We start from the raw sequence: 13,881 nt of genomic DNA on the forward strand, positions 1-13,881 counted from the left end.
GTTGGGTATCCTACTCAACAAGGACAAATCCACTCTAGAACCTACCCAGAGAATAGAATTCATCGGCGCGGTTCTAGACTCCAGACGCGCACAAGCCATCCTGCCAGACAATCGCTTTTGCACCATCACGAGCCTCATTCAAGGACTCAAGGCCTTCCCAACTACCACGGTGAGGTCGTGCCTTACCCTGCTGGGTCACATGGCTTCCTGCACGTACGTAACCAGGCATGCCAGACTTCGGCTCCGCCCACTCCAGACCTGGGTGTCATCAATATACCGCCCACATCGGGACAGCCTGAACATGGTGGTCACAGTCCCGAACTCGGTCCTGACCTCCCTCACATGGTGGCTAGATCACAATGTGGTTTGCGAGGGGATGCCGTTTCACGCCCCACAACCCTCTCTGCACCTGGTCACAGACGCTTCATCTCTGGGTTGGGGCGCCCATCTCAACGAGCACCATACCCAGGGCCTGTGGACTGCACCTCAGCTAGCCCTGCACATCAATGTTCGGGAACTGATGGCGGTGCGCCTGGCGTGCCAGGCATTTCTCAATCTCCTACGTGGCCGCTGTGTGTTAGTTCTCATCGACAACACCACGGCCATGTTTTACATCAACAAGCAAGGAGGAGCACGTTCGTCAATTCTATGCCAAGAGGCCATTCGCCTGTGGGACTTCTGCATCGCCCACTCAATCCATCTCACGGCATCGTTCCTCCCTGGAGTCCAGAACACTCTGGCGGACCGACTCAGCAGGTCCTTTCAAACACACGAGTGGTCTATCCGTCCGGACATCATACATTCCGTTTTCCAGAAGTGGGGGTTTCCCCAGATAGACCTGTTTGCATCTCGAGACAACAGGAAGTGCCACGTGTTCTGCTCCCTGCAAGGTCGAGCTCCGGGCTCCCTCTCGGATGCGTTTCTCCTTCCCTGGAAAGACCACCTGTTTTATGCCTTCCCTCCGTTTCCTCTGGTCCACAAGGTACTGCTCAAATTGCGCAGAGACCAGGCACAGGTGATTCTGATCGCCCCAGCGTGGCCGAGACAACATTGGTACACCACGCTGTTGGAACTCTCGGTTCAGACACCGATCCCGCTTCCATTATGCCCGGATCTCATCTCTCAGGACCACGGTCGCCTGCATCACCCCGACCTGCAATCACTCCACCTCACGGCGTGGCTGCTCCATGGTTCACCCAGGCAGAGCAGCAGTGCTCGCACTCTGTCCAACAGATTCTGCTGAGCAGTAGGAAGCCCTCAACACGGACCACATACTTGGCCAAGTGGAAGCGGTTCTCCTGTTGGTGCGAACAACGAGCCACGTCCCCGTTACAGGCACCTATTCCTCTCATATTGGAATATCTCCTCTCCCTAAAACAGCAAGGGTTGGCGATATCTTCAATTAGAGTTCACCTGGCCGCTATATCGGCCTTTCACCCAGGGGAACTCGCATCTTCGGTATTCTCTAACCCGATGGTCGTTAGATTCCTCAAGGGCTTAGACCGGATGTACCCACAACAACGTCAGCCCGTTCCGACGTGGGACCTCAACCTGGTTCTCTCCAAGCTCACAGGTCCTCCATTCGAGCCACTGGCCACCTGTTCACTTCTCTACCTCTCCTGGAAGACAGCCTTCCTCGTAGCCATCACCTCAGCAAGGCGCGTTTCTGAACTCAGGGCGCTTACATCCGAGCCCCCTTACACAGTTTTCCATAAGGATAAAGTGCAGCTTCGTCCACATCCTGCCTTTCTCCCTAAGGTGGTTTCTCCTTTTCATATCAACCAGGATATATTTCTCCCGGTCTTTCATCCTAAACCACATGCCACTCGCCAGGATCAACGTTTGCATTCTCTGGACGTACGCAGGGCCCTGGCCTTCTATATTGACCGCACAAGGCACTTTAGAAAGACGACGCAACTCTTCGTTGCAGTGGCCGACCGAATGAAAGGCTCACCGGTCTCCTCACAACGCCTATCCTCCTGGATCACGTCTTGCATCCGGACTTGCTATGACCTGGCAGGTGTCTCAGCACCGCACCTCACCGCTCACTCCACGAGGGCCCAAGCTTCCTCGACGGCTTTCCTGGCGCAAGTTCCGATCCAGGACATTTGTAGAGCTGCGGTTTGGTCATCAGTCCACACGTTTACAGCGCACTATGCACTAGTGCAGCAGTCCAGGGACGATGCTGCCTTCGGATCAGCGGTTTTGCACACAGCAATGTCTCACTCCGACCCCACCACCTAAGTTGGGCTTGGGAGTCACCTAATGGAATGGATATGAGCAAGCACTCGAAGAAGAAAAGACGGTTACTCACCGTTGTAACTGTTGTTCTTCGAGATGTGTTGCTCATATCCATTCCAAACCCGCCCCCCGTCCCCACTGTCGGAGTAGCCGGCAAGAAGGAACTGAGGGGGCGCCGGGTCGGCTGGGGTATATATTCAGCGCCATGAAGGCGCCACTCTAGGGGGCTCCACAGCCGACCCGCCGGTGTTGCTAGGGTAAAAAATCTTCCGACGATCGTGCACGCGGCGCGCACACACCTAATGGAATGGATATGAGCAACACATCTCGAAGAACAACAGTTACAACGGTGAGTAACCGTCTTTTTTAAACAAACAATTTAATACTGGTACACAGTGATGATGATTGTGAAGCTTGGTTGAGGTGGAGGAGTCAGAGGGTGGGATATTTCCCTTACTGCTAAATGATGAATTAGCAATTGGCTGAGCCCTCAAGGGTTAACTCTCTCACTCTGCAAAGCAGCAGGAATGGAGGGGGATATGCGCATTTCCCTTAAGTACACTGCCTTGTTAATTAGATCAGCTTGCTGAGACCGCAGCTGCTGCAAGCTCCCTCAGTCCTGAACCCTGCTCTATGGAAGATGGGGTAAGCGGGGTGCAGGAGCAGGGGGGAGGGGGACACCCTGACATTAGCCCCCCTCTCTTCCCTCCCCCCCGGCACAGCAAGCAGGAGTCTTGGGGAGCAGCTCCAAGGCAGAGGGCAGGAGCAGCACATGGAAGTGGGGGGAGGGACACAGCTGAACTGCAGGCAGCTGCTGCACAGGAAATTTAGGGGAGCGGGGAGCTGATGGGGGCTGCCAGTCCACCCTGGTTCCAAGCCCCAACCAGCTATCTGCAATGGGCTGCTCTTCCTGCAAGCAGTAGACAAAACAGGCGGCTGCCAAACAACGTTAGAAGGGAGCATTACACAACTTTAAACGAGCATGTTCCCTAATTGATCAGCAACGTAACAACGAAACAACATTAACCGGCTTTAAGTGAGGAGTTACTGTATTTGCACTTGAAATAATGGAACACAAATGCAATTCCATAGCAAAAGGAGTATTATCCCTAATTACACTGCTTATAGTGTCAGAAAGCATGAATTTTGTCTTTAATATACTGGAAGTTGATTTGGGGACATAAGGTTTTCTTCTTTCCAGAATTGTTGAACCTTTGTACAAAATTAAGGCTTCAAGAATTCAGAATTGTTTCATTATAAGTTTCTCAGGATCTGTTCCCCTGTCAGTGCTTGCATGCAAATGTAAGCCCTGATGCTGCAAAACAGCCCAACTGCACAGAGTTCTGTTGAGTTCAGTGGGGCTCTGCACAGGCATGGAGATCCACCTACACAGAGCTCCTTGCAGAATCAGGGTATTACACGTTATTAATGGGTACTTTCCTACCCATTTCAGGTACTAGAGGTAAATCTTGCTTTCCATCTCCTTACGGGCATAGAAGACCCCAGTTGCACCAGCACTGCTGTGATACCATTATAATCCCCCACCCAAGAGAGACAGGATTTGGGGAGCATACACAGAGGCTGTGCATAGGGTGACCAGACAGCAAGTCTCAAAAATTGGGACGGGGGTGGAGAGTAATAGGAGCCTATATAAGAAAAAGACCCCAAAATCAGGACTGTCCCTATAAAATTGGGACATCTGGTCACCCTAGCTGTACAACACCAGCACGCTACAGAACATGGTTTATAACCAAGTTTATTTTGAAAGATTTAGCAACTCTTAAAAAATTATTACATAGGTTTAGCTCAGAAATCTTCTTGTGTTGCTATAAAACTTGCTTAATGAGCACAGGAACAAAATCACTTGTAAGTCAAAAACTGGACATTCATTAAAAAGTGTAAGTCAAAAGTGGGAAGGGAAATCAAGTTGATGAACTAACCCCTAGGCAGAAATTAAGCAAAGAAAACTTGTTTTTTTAAAAAAAGAAGTGCTCCTACACATGTTTGTGAACTGTTCCTTTCAAAATGGGCCCAAACCTGTGTTGTGCTGAGAAACTTCAGCTCTTGTGGTCTTCAAGGGTCTTGGTTTGCATTTTTGATATAATGAACTTCTAAAATGTGTCCTCTAAGGGGCAGCATTGGGGAGCAGATATATTTGGATAAATATTATTTATATACATGGTTCAGTGTGGTGTGTTTAAAGAACCTATTGTAAGTAATGGACAATGAGCGCTCAAAAGAAGAATGTTTTGTGTCAAATCATGAGTTTTCTATGTGTAATTGTATGTATATTTGAGGATCATAATTGCTGAGCTGTAGTCAACGTTATTAGAAATTGTTCAGCTAAAACTCTAAAAACATTGAAACTTGTAAACGTGGGGTGTCTGAAAGCACATAGGAAAACTGCTTTTTGTTGGCCTACCTAACTGGGAAACTGAGGGCACTGTCACCTTGCATTACTTGTCTCCAAGAAGCATCAAGATAAGTCATTTCTAGGAATAACATTACATCTTATACTAACACTAATTAACTAATGCAGAGAAGTCATTCCTGGAAATACCACTTTTTATGCCATGTCTACATTAGCAATCTCACAGTGGCACAGTTGTAGCAATGCAGCTGTGCTGCTGTAAGATCGCTCATGTAGCCGCTCTGTGCCAACTGAAGAGAGCTCTGCTGTCAGCATAATTAAACCACCTCCAATGAGTGGTGGGAGCTATGTTGGCGGAAGAGCCTCTCCTGCTTACATAGTGCTGTCCACACTGGCGCTTCTGTTGATATAACTTATGTCGCTTAGCGGGATGGTTTTTTCACACCACTGAGCGACATTAGCACTTTTGTCAGTATAACTTATGTAGACATCGCCTAGAAACATTGCTGCCTATCGTAATATGGCATCACTCTTGGGTTCTGTGTATTTGCCGGTTAGTCTTGTGTATTGATTTCTATATATATATAGCTATGTACCTTCTAGTATTTTGTTAATGCTGTTCTGTTAACTATTGACTTCACAACTTTAATAATGTTTTTTAATATTTTTTAAATGTAACAAATATATACCTATCTCTAATGTACCAATCACTTTGTGATATCTAGGTGCCAAATACAAGAACTTTAAGCTGCTGTATTCTTGGGCTGTCTTTCCTGTTCTGCCCATGATGGGTTATATAGTCCATATGTTGTTTTTCCTGGTGGCAGGGAGAGGGTGGATATTTATAGAAAAGGGAAAGGGATGGCTGGACTGATATAAACTGCATTTTTTGAGAACAAACTTCTGCAAATAGATGAGTCTTGCATTTGCCTACCCTACACTTTCCCCTCTACAGTTCTGACTGGTGCCACTGCAGATGCAGCTCCAGTAGCGGTAACAAGAGTGGCAGTTCTAATGAAAGGCAAGACACTGGCTGCTGCTGCTGCTGGGCTTTTTACCCTTGTGTCCTAGGGATGCTTATTTCTTCCTGACAGCAGGGAAGCTTAGTGACAACATTTTCTGTTTAAGATTTTGAGTGTTTATTTGTGCGTACACACTTGCTTGTTATCAGCGTAATGTTGGCAATTGAGTCTGTAATATCCAGTTAAATCAGTGCAGTTACTCCAGGTGTTACCTGAGAACAGAAATTATTTCTCTGAGTTTGTTTAGATGAATACCAAGATTTATTGACCCAATGGTGAGAGTTAAATATGGTGAAGCTGAGATCCATATTTAGCTAAGGGATACTAAGGGACAGATGATCCTTAACTGCGCTGAGCTTGTGGTCAGTACAGCTGTGGAGAGGAAGGAAACGTGGCTGTAAACCACCTTTCTTCATCAGCTGAGGTCCACTGATACTTTTCAGTGGATCCTTCAGCCTGCTTGCAGCTTGGGGACAGAACTAGACAAGTTAGTCACTAGCAGCAGGGCAGCACCTTGTCCCCTGAAGTTCCCTCTGGTTTTCTCTGTCTCCCCATTGGCTGGTGGCTCTGCTTCTGCAGAGCTCTTCTGAGGAAATTCCAAACTTGATTTCAAATTTCTGACTAAAAATTCATCTCACTAATGTGTCTATCTGAGTCCCAGTCATGGCCCAGGTCTGCCTTTTTGACAAGATTGTCTCCTCAGCTGCACCTCCCCTTCTGAGGCATTTGCAGCTACTACTGCCACTGAAGGCTTCAGGAGGGATCTAGGCTGAGAAAGCCAGAGGCAAAAGGGAAGGTCTGTGTCTCATGCTTCCCTCCTTAACCAAGGGTCTTGGTGGAAAATGCAGTTTCTCCCTCAATCCAGTCTGGATGGGTTCATCTCAGTCCCCCTTTCCCTTAATTGCAGAGAAGCCAAACAGGATTGAACAGGTCAGCTTTGCTGGCAAGTTGCAGGCATTGTTTTAGTAGCTCAGGTCGGAGGGGCTCACTTAAGCCCACTCCCCCAGGCAGGAAGGGAGCCAGGCAGGTTTGGAAATGAACAGATGCCATAGCCAAGCAGTCCCCTTCCCCCATCTCTGATGGGAGCAATCCCAGAAGGACAGTGCACTGGATGGAAAATCCCTATAGTCCACACCAGCAGCCACCCCTCTGACTGCGGCGCTCAGCTGTCTCCTCCCCCTCTGCTTCCCCATGGGTCATGGCTGGAGGGCACTGGACACAGTATGGACACTGCCGATACCAGAGCACGCAGTGAGGGTCCTTTGGGCTGAGCTTCCTTTGTGATCCAGGGACCTCTTGATGCTAACTGGCAGAGGACATTTTACTGATCTATATGTATATTCATTTCACACTGAGCACTGACACCATGTGCAACACCTTAAAACTCAATGAAGTTGTACAGGTTGTAAGCAGAAAACTTAGTTCTAAATGTTTTTATCAGAACTATCTGGAACACTTTTCATTATAGCCATACATTTCTTAAAGTTAAATTGCAAAGCTAAAATAAAAAATGATGTAAGCACTAAAGTATGTGCTAAATGCCCAGCTAAGGTGTTGAGGGCATTCAGCACAGAAATAATTAGTTTAACTTGCTTATAATGGATTGCATGGGACTAATTGTGTCAGTGAGATCACAGAATGATGCATTCTGGGATTTCTTTAGTGAACTAGAAAAGGATTAACTGATGGCAAAACAATGGATTTCTAAAATAGCAAGCTTACATGTATTCAGTGTTTGTCCCCACTTGTTGGGGAATGGGGGGATGTAGGAAGAGGGGAGGGAGATTTGTGCCAAATTTCTGGGTATAACTCAGTTTTCCTATACATTTGGTTGGTATTTTACTTCTATAGAAATTTCCACTAAGTTTTTTTCCCCTACAAATGCAACTACATTTTTTTTTAAATCTGAAAGAGAAAAATATCAACGAAAAATGTTTTACGTGCACAAAACACCACCTCCTACTGCACATTCCCTTGCAGTGCAATATTTTAGACCTTGTATTTTATATATTCAGAGGAACTCCCCAATAGAACATTTGCCTGAGAATGGAGTGCAGGTTCAGGCAAAAAATGCACTCATGAAATATTTTTATTTGGCCAAATTCTGTGCCAACTCACACCCTGGCAATCCCATTGGCTTCAGTGATTCAGCATGTGATGTGTAGTTAAAGAATCTGTCTTGTTGCCATTTGCTCCTCCTTCAGAACTCAGTCCTGTGGGGTGTAGAGCATCCTTAACTTCCATCAACCTCTGTGAGCGTCAAGGGTGCTCTGCAACTTTGCAAGATTGGACCCTTAAACAATTCTTGCAGTAAAAAAAACAAGTTAATTTCTGTTTGTATTCTGTCTTGTGTTGTTTTCAGATGAAACAGTGAAGTGAAAATTTCCCTTCATTCACTGTTTGGAAAAGCATGTTTTTCAACATCTCCTTTGAACATCATCCATGTGTTAGAATATTTTAAGTGTATTTTTAAATAGTGACTGGCAACCTCTGAAACACCATTTCAGTTTGAATGAGGTCATATGCTACCAAAATACTATTCATATTAGGAAACTCACATGAATTGAAAGTAGCACAGCTATAAAAGGGAAGAGAACAGGTGTTTTGTTAGATAGCAAATACTGATCATTTTACTGCTTTTTATACATGTGTAAAATAATTGATACTTCATATTTTAAAAAATTACAAACTTGTACCAGATATCAATAAGCTGCAGTGTTTCTAATTTAAAGTATGATTACTTTTAAATCTTTTGATGACTAAAACATGATATCCTGTGTGTCACTCTTCTAGAGGAGTTCAGGTTCCATAATGTGATATGGGATCAAAAGAATTTTGCTTGGGTACCAAACATCTGATGACTAAGAGCAGGCTGGCAGGAAAACAGGGTACAGCACCACTACTGTGCTTCTACAGGAAAAACCGGAGGGATTATCAGCATTCTGAACTTTTCATAGAGTTTACTGTAAAGTGTATATTCAGCCTGTTATGAACAAGTATTTACTGTGCTGCACCAAATCGTGGAGTAGTTTTCTTGGGTGCAATGGGACTGCTCACATGAATAAGAGCTATGGGATTGGGCCACTAGAGTCTGTTCCCAAGTTTTACAGTGCCTTAATAGGAATTTGAGCATGTAACCTAATTTCACTAAGACTCAGTTTTCCTTTTTTGTAAAGTGATTTTGAGAACTTCATATGAAAGGTGCTATATGAGTGCATGTTATTGCTTGATTTCAGCTTTAATTGAATGTTTTGTAATGTTATATTCCCAATAGCAAACAGGTTATAAAAATAATTACAGAATGATAGTAATTATTCAACCTAATATTTCAGATACAGTGCTGTATATGTAAAATGTCTTAATGTTAAGGTTTGATGGATAGGGTCTCAGAGGAATCAGGGAAAACTCCTCCTAAAATGTAAACTCAAACATTTGAAAATAAGTCTAAAAATCTAGCTTGTTTATGAGCTCTTTAGATGAACAATCACACGACCACCAAATCAGGATCAATGCAGTCACAGAAGTCCGTGTCATTGTGTGCTTGGTTTCAGTGGGACTACTCACATGAGTAAGGGCTGCAAGATAAAGCCCTGGATTCTTGACTCCCACTGTTGTACTGAAAATGTCAGACTACACTGTCATCCACATAGTACATACAGTAGTAGTTCCTGAGGACTAATTAATGTATAAAGCACTGAAATTTAAATGTGATGCAAGGTTTTTTTGGTTTATATAGTTTCTGTGTCCCAAAGTGTGACTTGCAGCCCTGCATGGTACTAAACTGACTGAAAGAGATGCGCGAGAATTGCTTTATGTTTTTGGAGTTAAGCACTGTTAAGACTGTCTTCTTTTGAAATGTGTGACGAGTAATATGGGATTTCATCAGAAACACTGATATATAATAAAGGGAGAATATGATATAACATGCTTACAATAGATAGAAAATACCAAAATATTATGTATTGAATTTGCAAATACATGCACTATATACACTGTGATCTCGTAGCTGTGCATTGTCAGTCAATTGTTTTGAAAAGTCATTCATGTGTCAGCAAAAAGAACAGGAGTACTTGTGGCACCTTAGAGACTAACAAATTTATTAGAGCATAAGCTTTCGTGGACTACAGCCCACTTCTTCGGATGCATACAGAGTGGAATAATCCGAAGAAGTATGTATGTACAGAGTATGCATCCGAAGAAGTGGGCTGTAGTCCACGAAAGCTTATGCTCTAATAAATTTGTTAGTCTCTAAGGTGCCACAAGTACTCCTGTTCTTTTTGCGGATACAGACTAACACGGCTGCTACTCTGAAACCATTCATGTGTCAGTGTTTCTGCCTCATCTTGGGCATGCCAGATAGATTGCATGTGTATGACCTATGTTAGTGAGTGATTAGTAATCTTGCTGTCTTGGTTAGTGAAGGTAAGTCTTGTTGGTGCTTAAATACCAAGGTTTTATGCATCTTAGAAATACCTTATATAGGACCTGTTCTTCACTGCATTGCACCTTGTGCGTTCATTCAGACCTCTGCCAACTAGATGTAAATGCTATCTATCTGATTTATTTTACATCCACTTTCAACAGGTGTAAGTAACTACACACGATGCAAAACAGGAGAGAATCAGGCCCTATGAAAGAAATCCTGGCCTTGACGTCGTCCATGGGAGTTTCAATATAGATTTCAGTGGGGCCAGGATTTCACCCTATGGCTGTAAACCAAATATATCCTTTAAAAATAATTAGTCCTCTAGTTGGAGAAAGAATCCCTCATTGAGATCAATATTAAGCTGCAGTGCTATTTTATTGTGAAATTTCAGCAATAGTGGTTGTGAACAAAGCTAAATCTTCCTCCAAAATGAGATAAATAGAGATTATTATAAATATCTTTTCAGAAGTATATTTACAGCTGAGAAAGAAAGAAAGATGAGCTCTCTCATGAGCGTAGAAGTCAGGGCATGTTGATGCTTTGAAATCATGGAATGGATTCTCTTGGCCAGATTCTTGTTCCTGCTCTGGTGGCACAATGAAGCTAGAAAGCAGATTTAATCAGCTGTCCGGGGAATCCCTAGGTAATGTAGAGCCTATGTGGTCCTTCTACACCACGTCCTCCAAGCCCCCAGCACAGGGGTCTTTCCTGGAGAAAGGGGAGTGTAAGCAGGGTGGCTCTGTGCTCCAGCTATCTCCAGGTGTGGACCAGCACCTTGGGTCACAGGGAGCAAGGTGTAAATTAGAGCAGCCAAAGGGGCTGCTGGGACTGGATCAGTTCCTGGCCAATGCCAGGATGTGGGGGGAGACAGAAAGTTGATTTAATGCCACCTTTGCGGCTCCCCCTGCTTCTGCATCTAGTATGCCTCAGATGAACCAGAGAATCTGGCCTCAGATGTGCTGTGCTCTACTTGAGACATTGCAGAATACGAGCATTTGGGATAACCTGTCAAATTAAATGTATTGTTTTTAAAAAAATATTTTGAAGGTAGGGAAACTAACTTTTTTTAAAAGTGTTGTTGTAACTGTGTTGGTGCGTGGGTCCCAGGATGTCAGAGAGACAAGGTGAGGTAATATCTTTTATTGGACCAACTGCTGTTGGTGAAAGAGACATGCTTTTCTTAATGAAAAAAAACACAGTATAATGATAGGTGCAGCAGATATATTGTCAGTCAATCTCCTGTCCTATAGTATCCTTTGCACTTTCAGGGATCGCAGTTATCCAGAAGAATACATACAGCCAGCAGGGTATTTAAGCTTTGCTTTTTGTAATTGCATCAGTCTGGACAACTGCTTCTTTTTTTCACAGCATTTCCATATTCAGTTACTAATTACCTTGCTTGTAGTTACAAAACTGACTGGCAGTATCAGAAATAACAGCAGAATCTACAAGCTGTTAGTTTTAAGTCAATTGCAATTTCAATTCCTGTCCAAAATATTTGTAAATAAATCTGCCTTCAGAATGTACTTATAATGAAGACTATACAAGACTCTAATATACTACTAAAATGAATCCATTGTCTCTTTAATATAATAATTCTATCATCTGTTGTTAGTCTATTAGACACTTTACCAAAGCCACTACAAACCTAGCCTAAAACACCAAACCTCATCCTCATTGTTAGCTTTGATAGTTGCCTCTATCATTTAATAGTTTGCGTGTAGCCAGTCCAAGTTGGCAATGTCACCCCAAGCTGATTCGAGCCACAGACATTTTTGCTGACTGGAGTCATGCTATCTTTGCCAGTTTGCTGGAATAGACACAGACACTGATTGGGTCATGCTGAAAACATTCCTGTCCTGTGAAGCAAGTCTGTTTGTATTTTAGGTTTGCCAAGACTAATGAATTAAAAATCTTGAACTCTCCACAGTTTGCTGCTTATTAATGCCTCTGTCAGAAGGATTTTTTTTCCCTCTGAAGCATGACAACATCATAAATCTCATTGTTGAAAAGGAAAGGAAGGGAGAGTGGAATTGCGAAGAAAAGCGGAATAGGGTGGTCTTGTGGGATAGCAAAGCCTTTGGGAAGTGCAGGTAGCAGCATGTTGCCTTAACAGCTGTCTCAGTTTCTCAGACTCTGTCAGTTTGTTGCTATGTAGCAGGTGCAGCCTTTTCTTTTATTGAATCTTTACTCCATAAAGGCAACGACAAGCCAAGGCAGTGGCTAGCCCTGGATTATACAAGTGCAGACTCTCCACTAAGTGAGGTAAGGCAACAGGTGTGAAAACTGAACTAAACTGATAGAGCTGTAACACACTTAATCTGAGTTCTGCTACAGATTTTTATAAAGAAACAACAGCCTGTTCCACAGACAGTCCTCATGAATATGGAACTGCTTTCTGGGATCCTTTTAAAGAACTCATTATACTCAAAGTTGCCCACTCCCATATCCTTCTGTCTACAGAATGATTATCCTTTTTTGTGTGTGAGGAAAATAAGTGGGAAGTTTGTACGCAGTTGATCTGTTTAATTTCCCTGAGCCGATGGGACATTCATCATCCTATTTACATACACAGCACTGAAATGAAGGTTTTCCTGCCTTCTTGTTTTCTTTATTTTCTTTTTGATGATGGAGACCATTGAGGATTCTGCAGAAAATCTGGTGAAGAAATAATCTTAATTCATAAAATGAGATAACTGGCTCATGTACAGTGTGTATATATAGATAGGATTTTCTTTCCGTAAATTAAAACAAAATGAAAGTCTCTTGTGTAACATTAAAAACATTAGTTATTGAAGGGAGTATTTATTTTTGCCCCCAGATCGGTAACTAAATACTGGTAACTTGTAAACATTGTAGACCACACAGTGTGTGAATGGGACAAGACCACTGATTTACTTAGGACAGTGCTCAGTTATGCTAAGTTTAAGGATTCCAACAAAAGACATCCTATCATGTTTGTTGTTAAAATGGTATTAACTTCCATGAATGTTTTTTCTCATTTCTTAATCTGTGATATTAAACATGAAGCATCTTATTGTGTAGAAAACCTGTCTGATGATGGTTAACAGATGTGTTGCATGTGTGATACAATATGTAATGATGAACAGTCTTGTTTTCAAAGTTGTGCGAATTTGTATCTCTCTTTTGTTCTAGGTTTGTTTGAGAGTCATGTGGGGAGGGTATGTTATGATAAATAATTTTGGTTTTGCAATTGTTCTGTTTATTTAAAAAAAAAAAAACATGCAAGGTCTCAAATACTTTTCACAAAGAGACCATGGAAGAGGGAGATCGTTGCTCTAGAAAAAGTTGCTACATAAACAGACCCCCCCCCAAAATGCATTTTGTCTGTTTAAATGACTTTGTGGTCTCTCTTCCAATTGATGCTGGTTGGGTGTGTGTGTGTTCTTTTGATTAGTAATAATAGGGAAGATGGGGTTATTCATGAGAATCCTCCAAATATTAATATGAAAAGAGGCTACCAGCTCCAAAGTAAGAATTTTAGAATAATTGTTCTGTTTTTTAAAGAAAATCTAAGCACTGTAAAACATCCACTATTTGATCAGAGTTCACGTCAGTGGCTTATTGTGTAACATTGCCACAGAGTAACAGTATCCCTCTGCTGGCTAAATGCTCAGACAGACAAAACAAAAAATAAATGTTTAAGTCAGTGGGCCAAACTCATGCTTGCTGCTACTCTACTGCCTGCAAAGGATTGATGCTAGGGATGAATTTTGTGCATCATCAAGCAAGGCCTTTATCTTGTAATGATGTTCTGTTGTACTGATTTTATGTGATGCTCTAATAATTAAACATAACAT

The 13,881-nt window shown here is 43.0% G+C and overlaps 1 protein-coding gene across 6 annotated transcripts in view; it reads left to right on the forward strand.

Annotated features, from left to right (window-relative positions):
* The window catches only part of MAP3K7CL (MAP3K7 C-terminal like), an 88,809-nt gene that overhangs the window by 22,784 nt on the left and 52,144 nt on the right, over positions 1–13,881 (forward strand). Inside the window, exon 1 of one of the 6 annotated variants that reach the window (XM_005283892.4) lies at positions 11,654–12,325. The exons of 4 other annotated variants lie outside the window; for them this stretch is intronic. Coding sequence is in view for 1 of the 2 variants with exons in the window: in XM_024102727.3 (XP_023958495.1) it covers positions 12,686–12,721 (36 nt within the window). In the remaining variant the exon portion in view is untranslated. Of the gene's footprint in view, positions 1–11,653; positions 12,326–12,419; positions 12,722–13,881 lie in introns of those variants that run through there. One more of the 6 variants, XM_024102727.3, reaches the window with a different exon arrangement.

This window comes from Chrysemys picta, chromosome 1 (assembly GCF_011386835.1).
Source record: "Chrysemys picta bellii isolate R12L10 chromosome 1, ASM1138683v2, whole genome shotgun sequence".
NCBI classification, from domain to species: domain Eukaryota; kingdom Metazoa; phylum Chordata; order Testudines; family Emydidae; genus Chrysemys; species Chrysemys picta.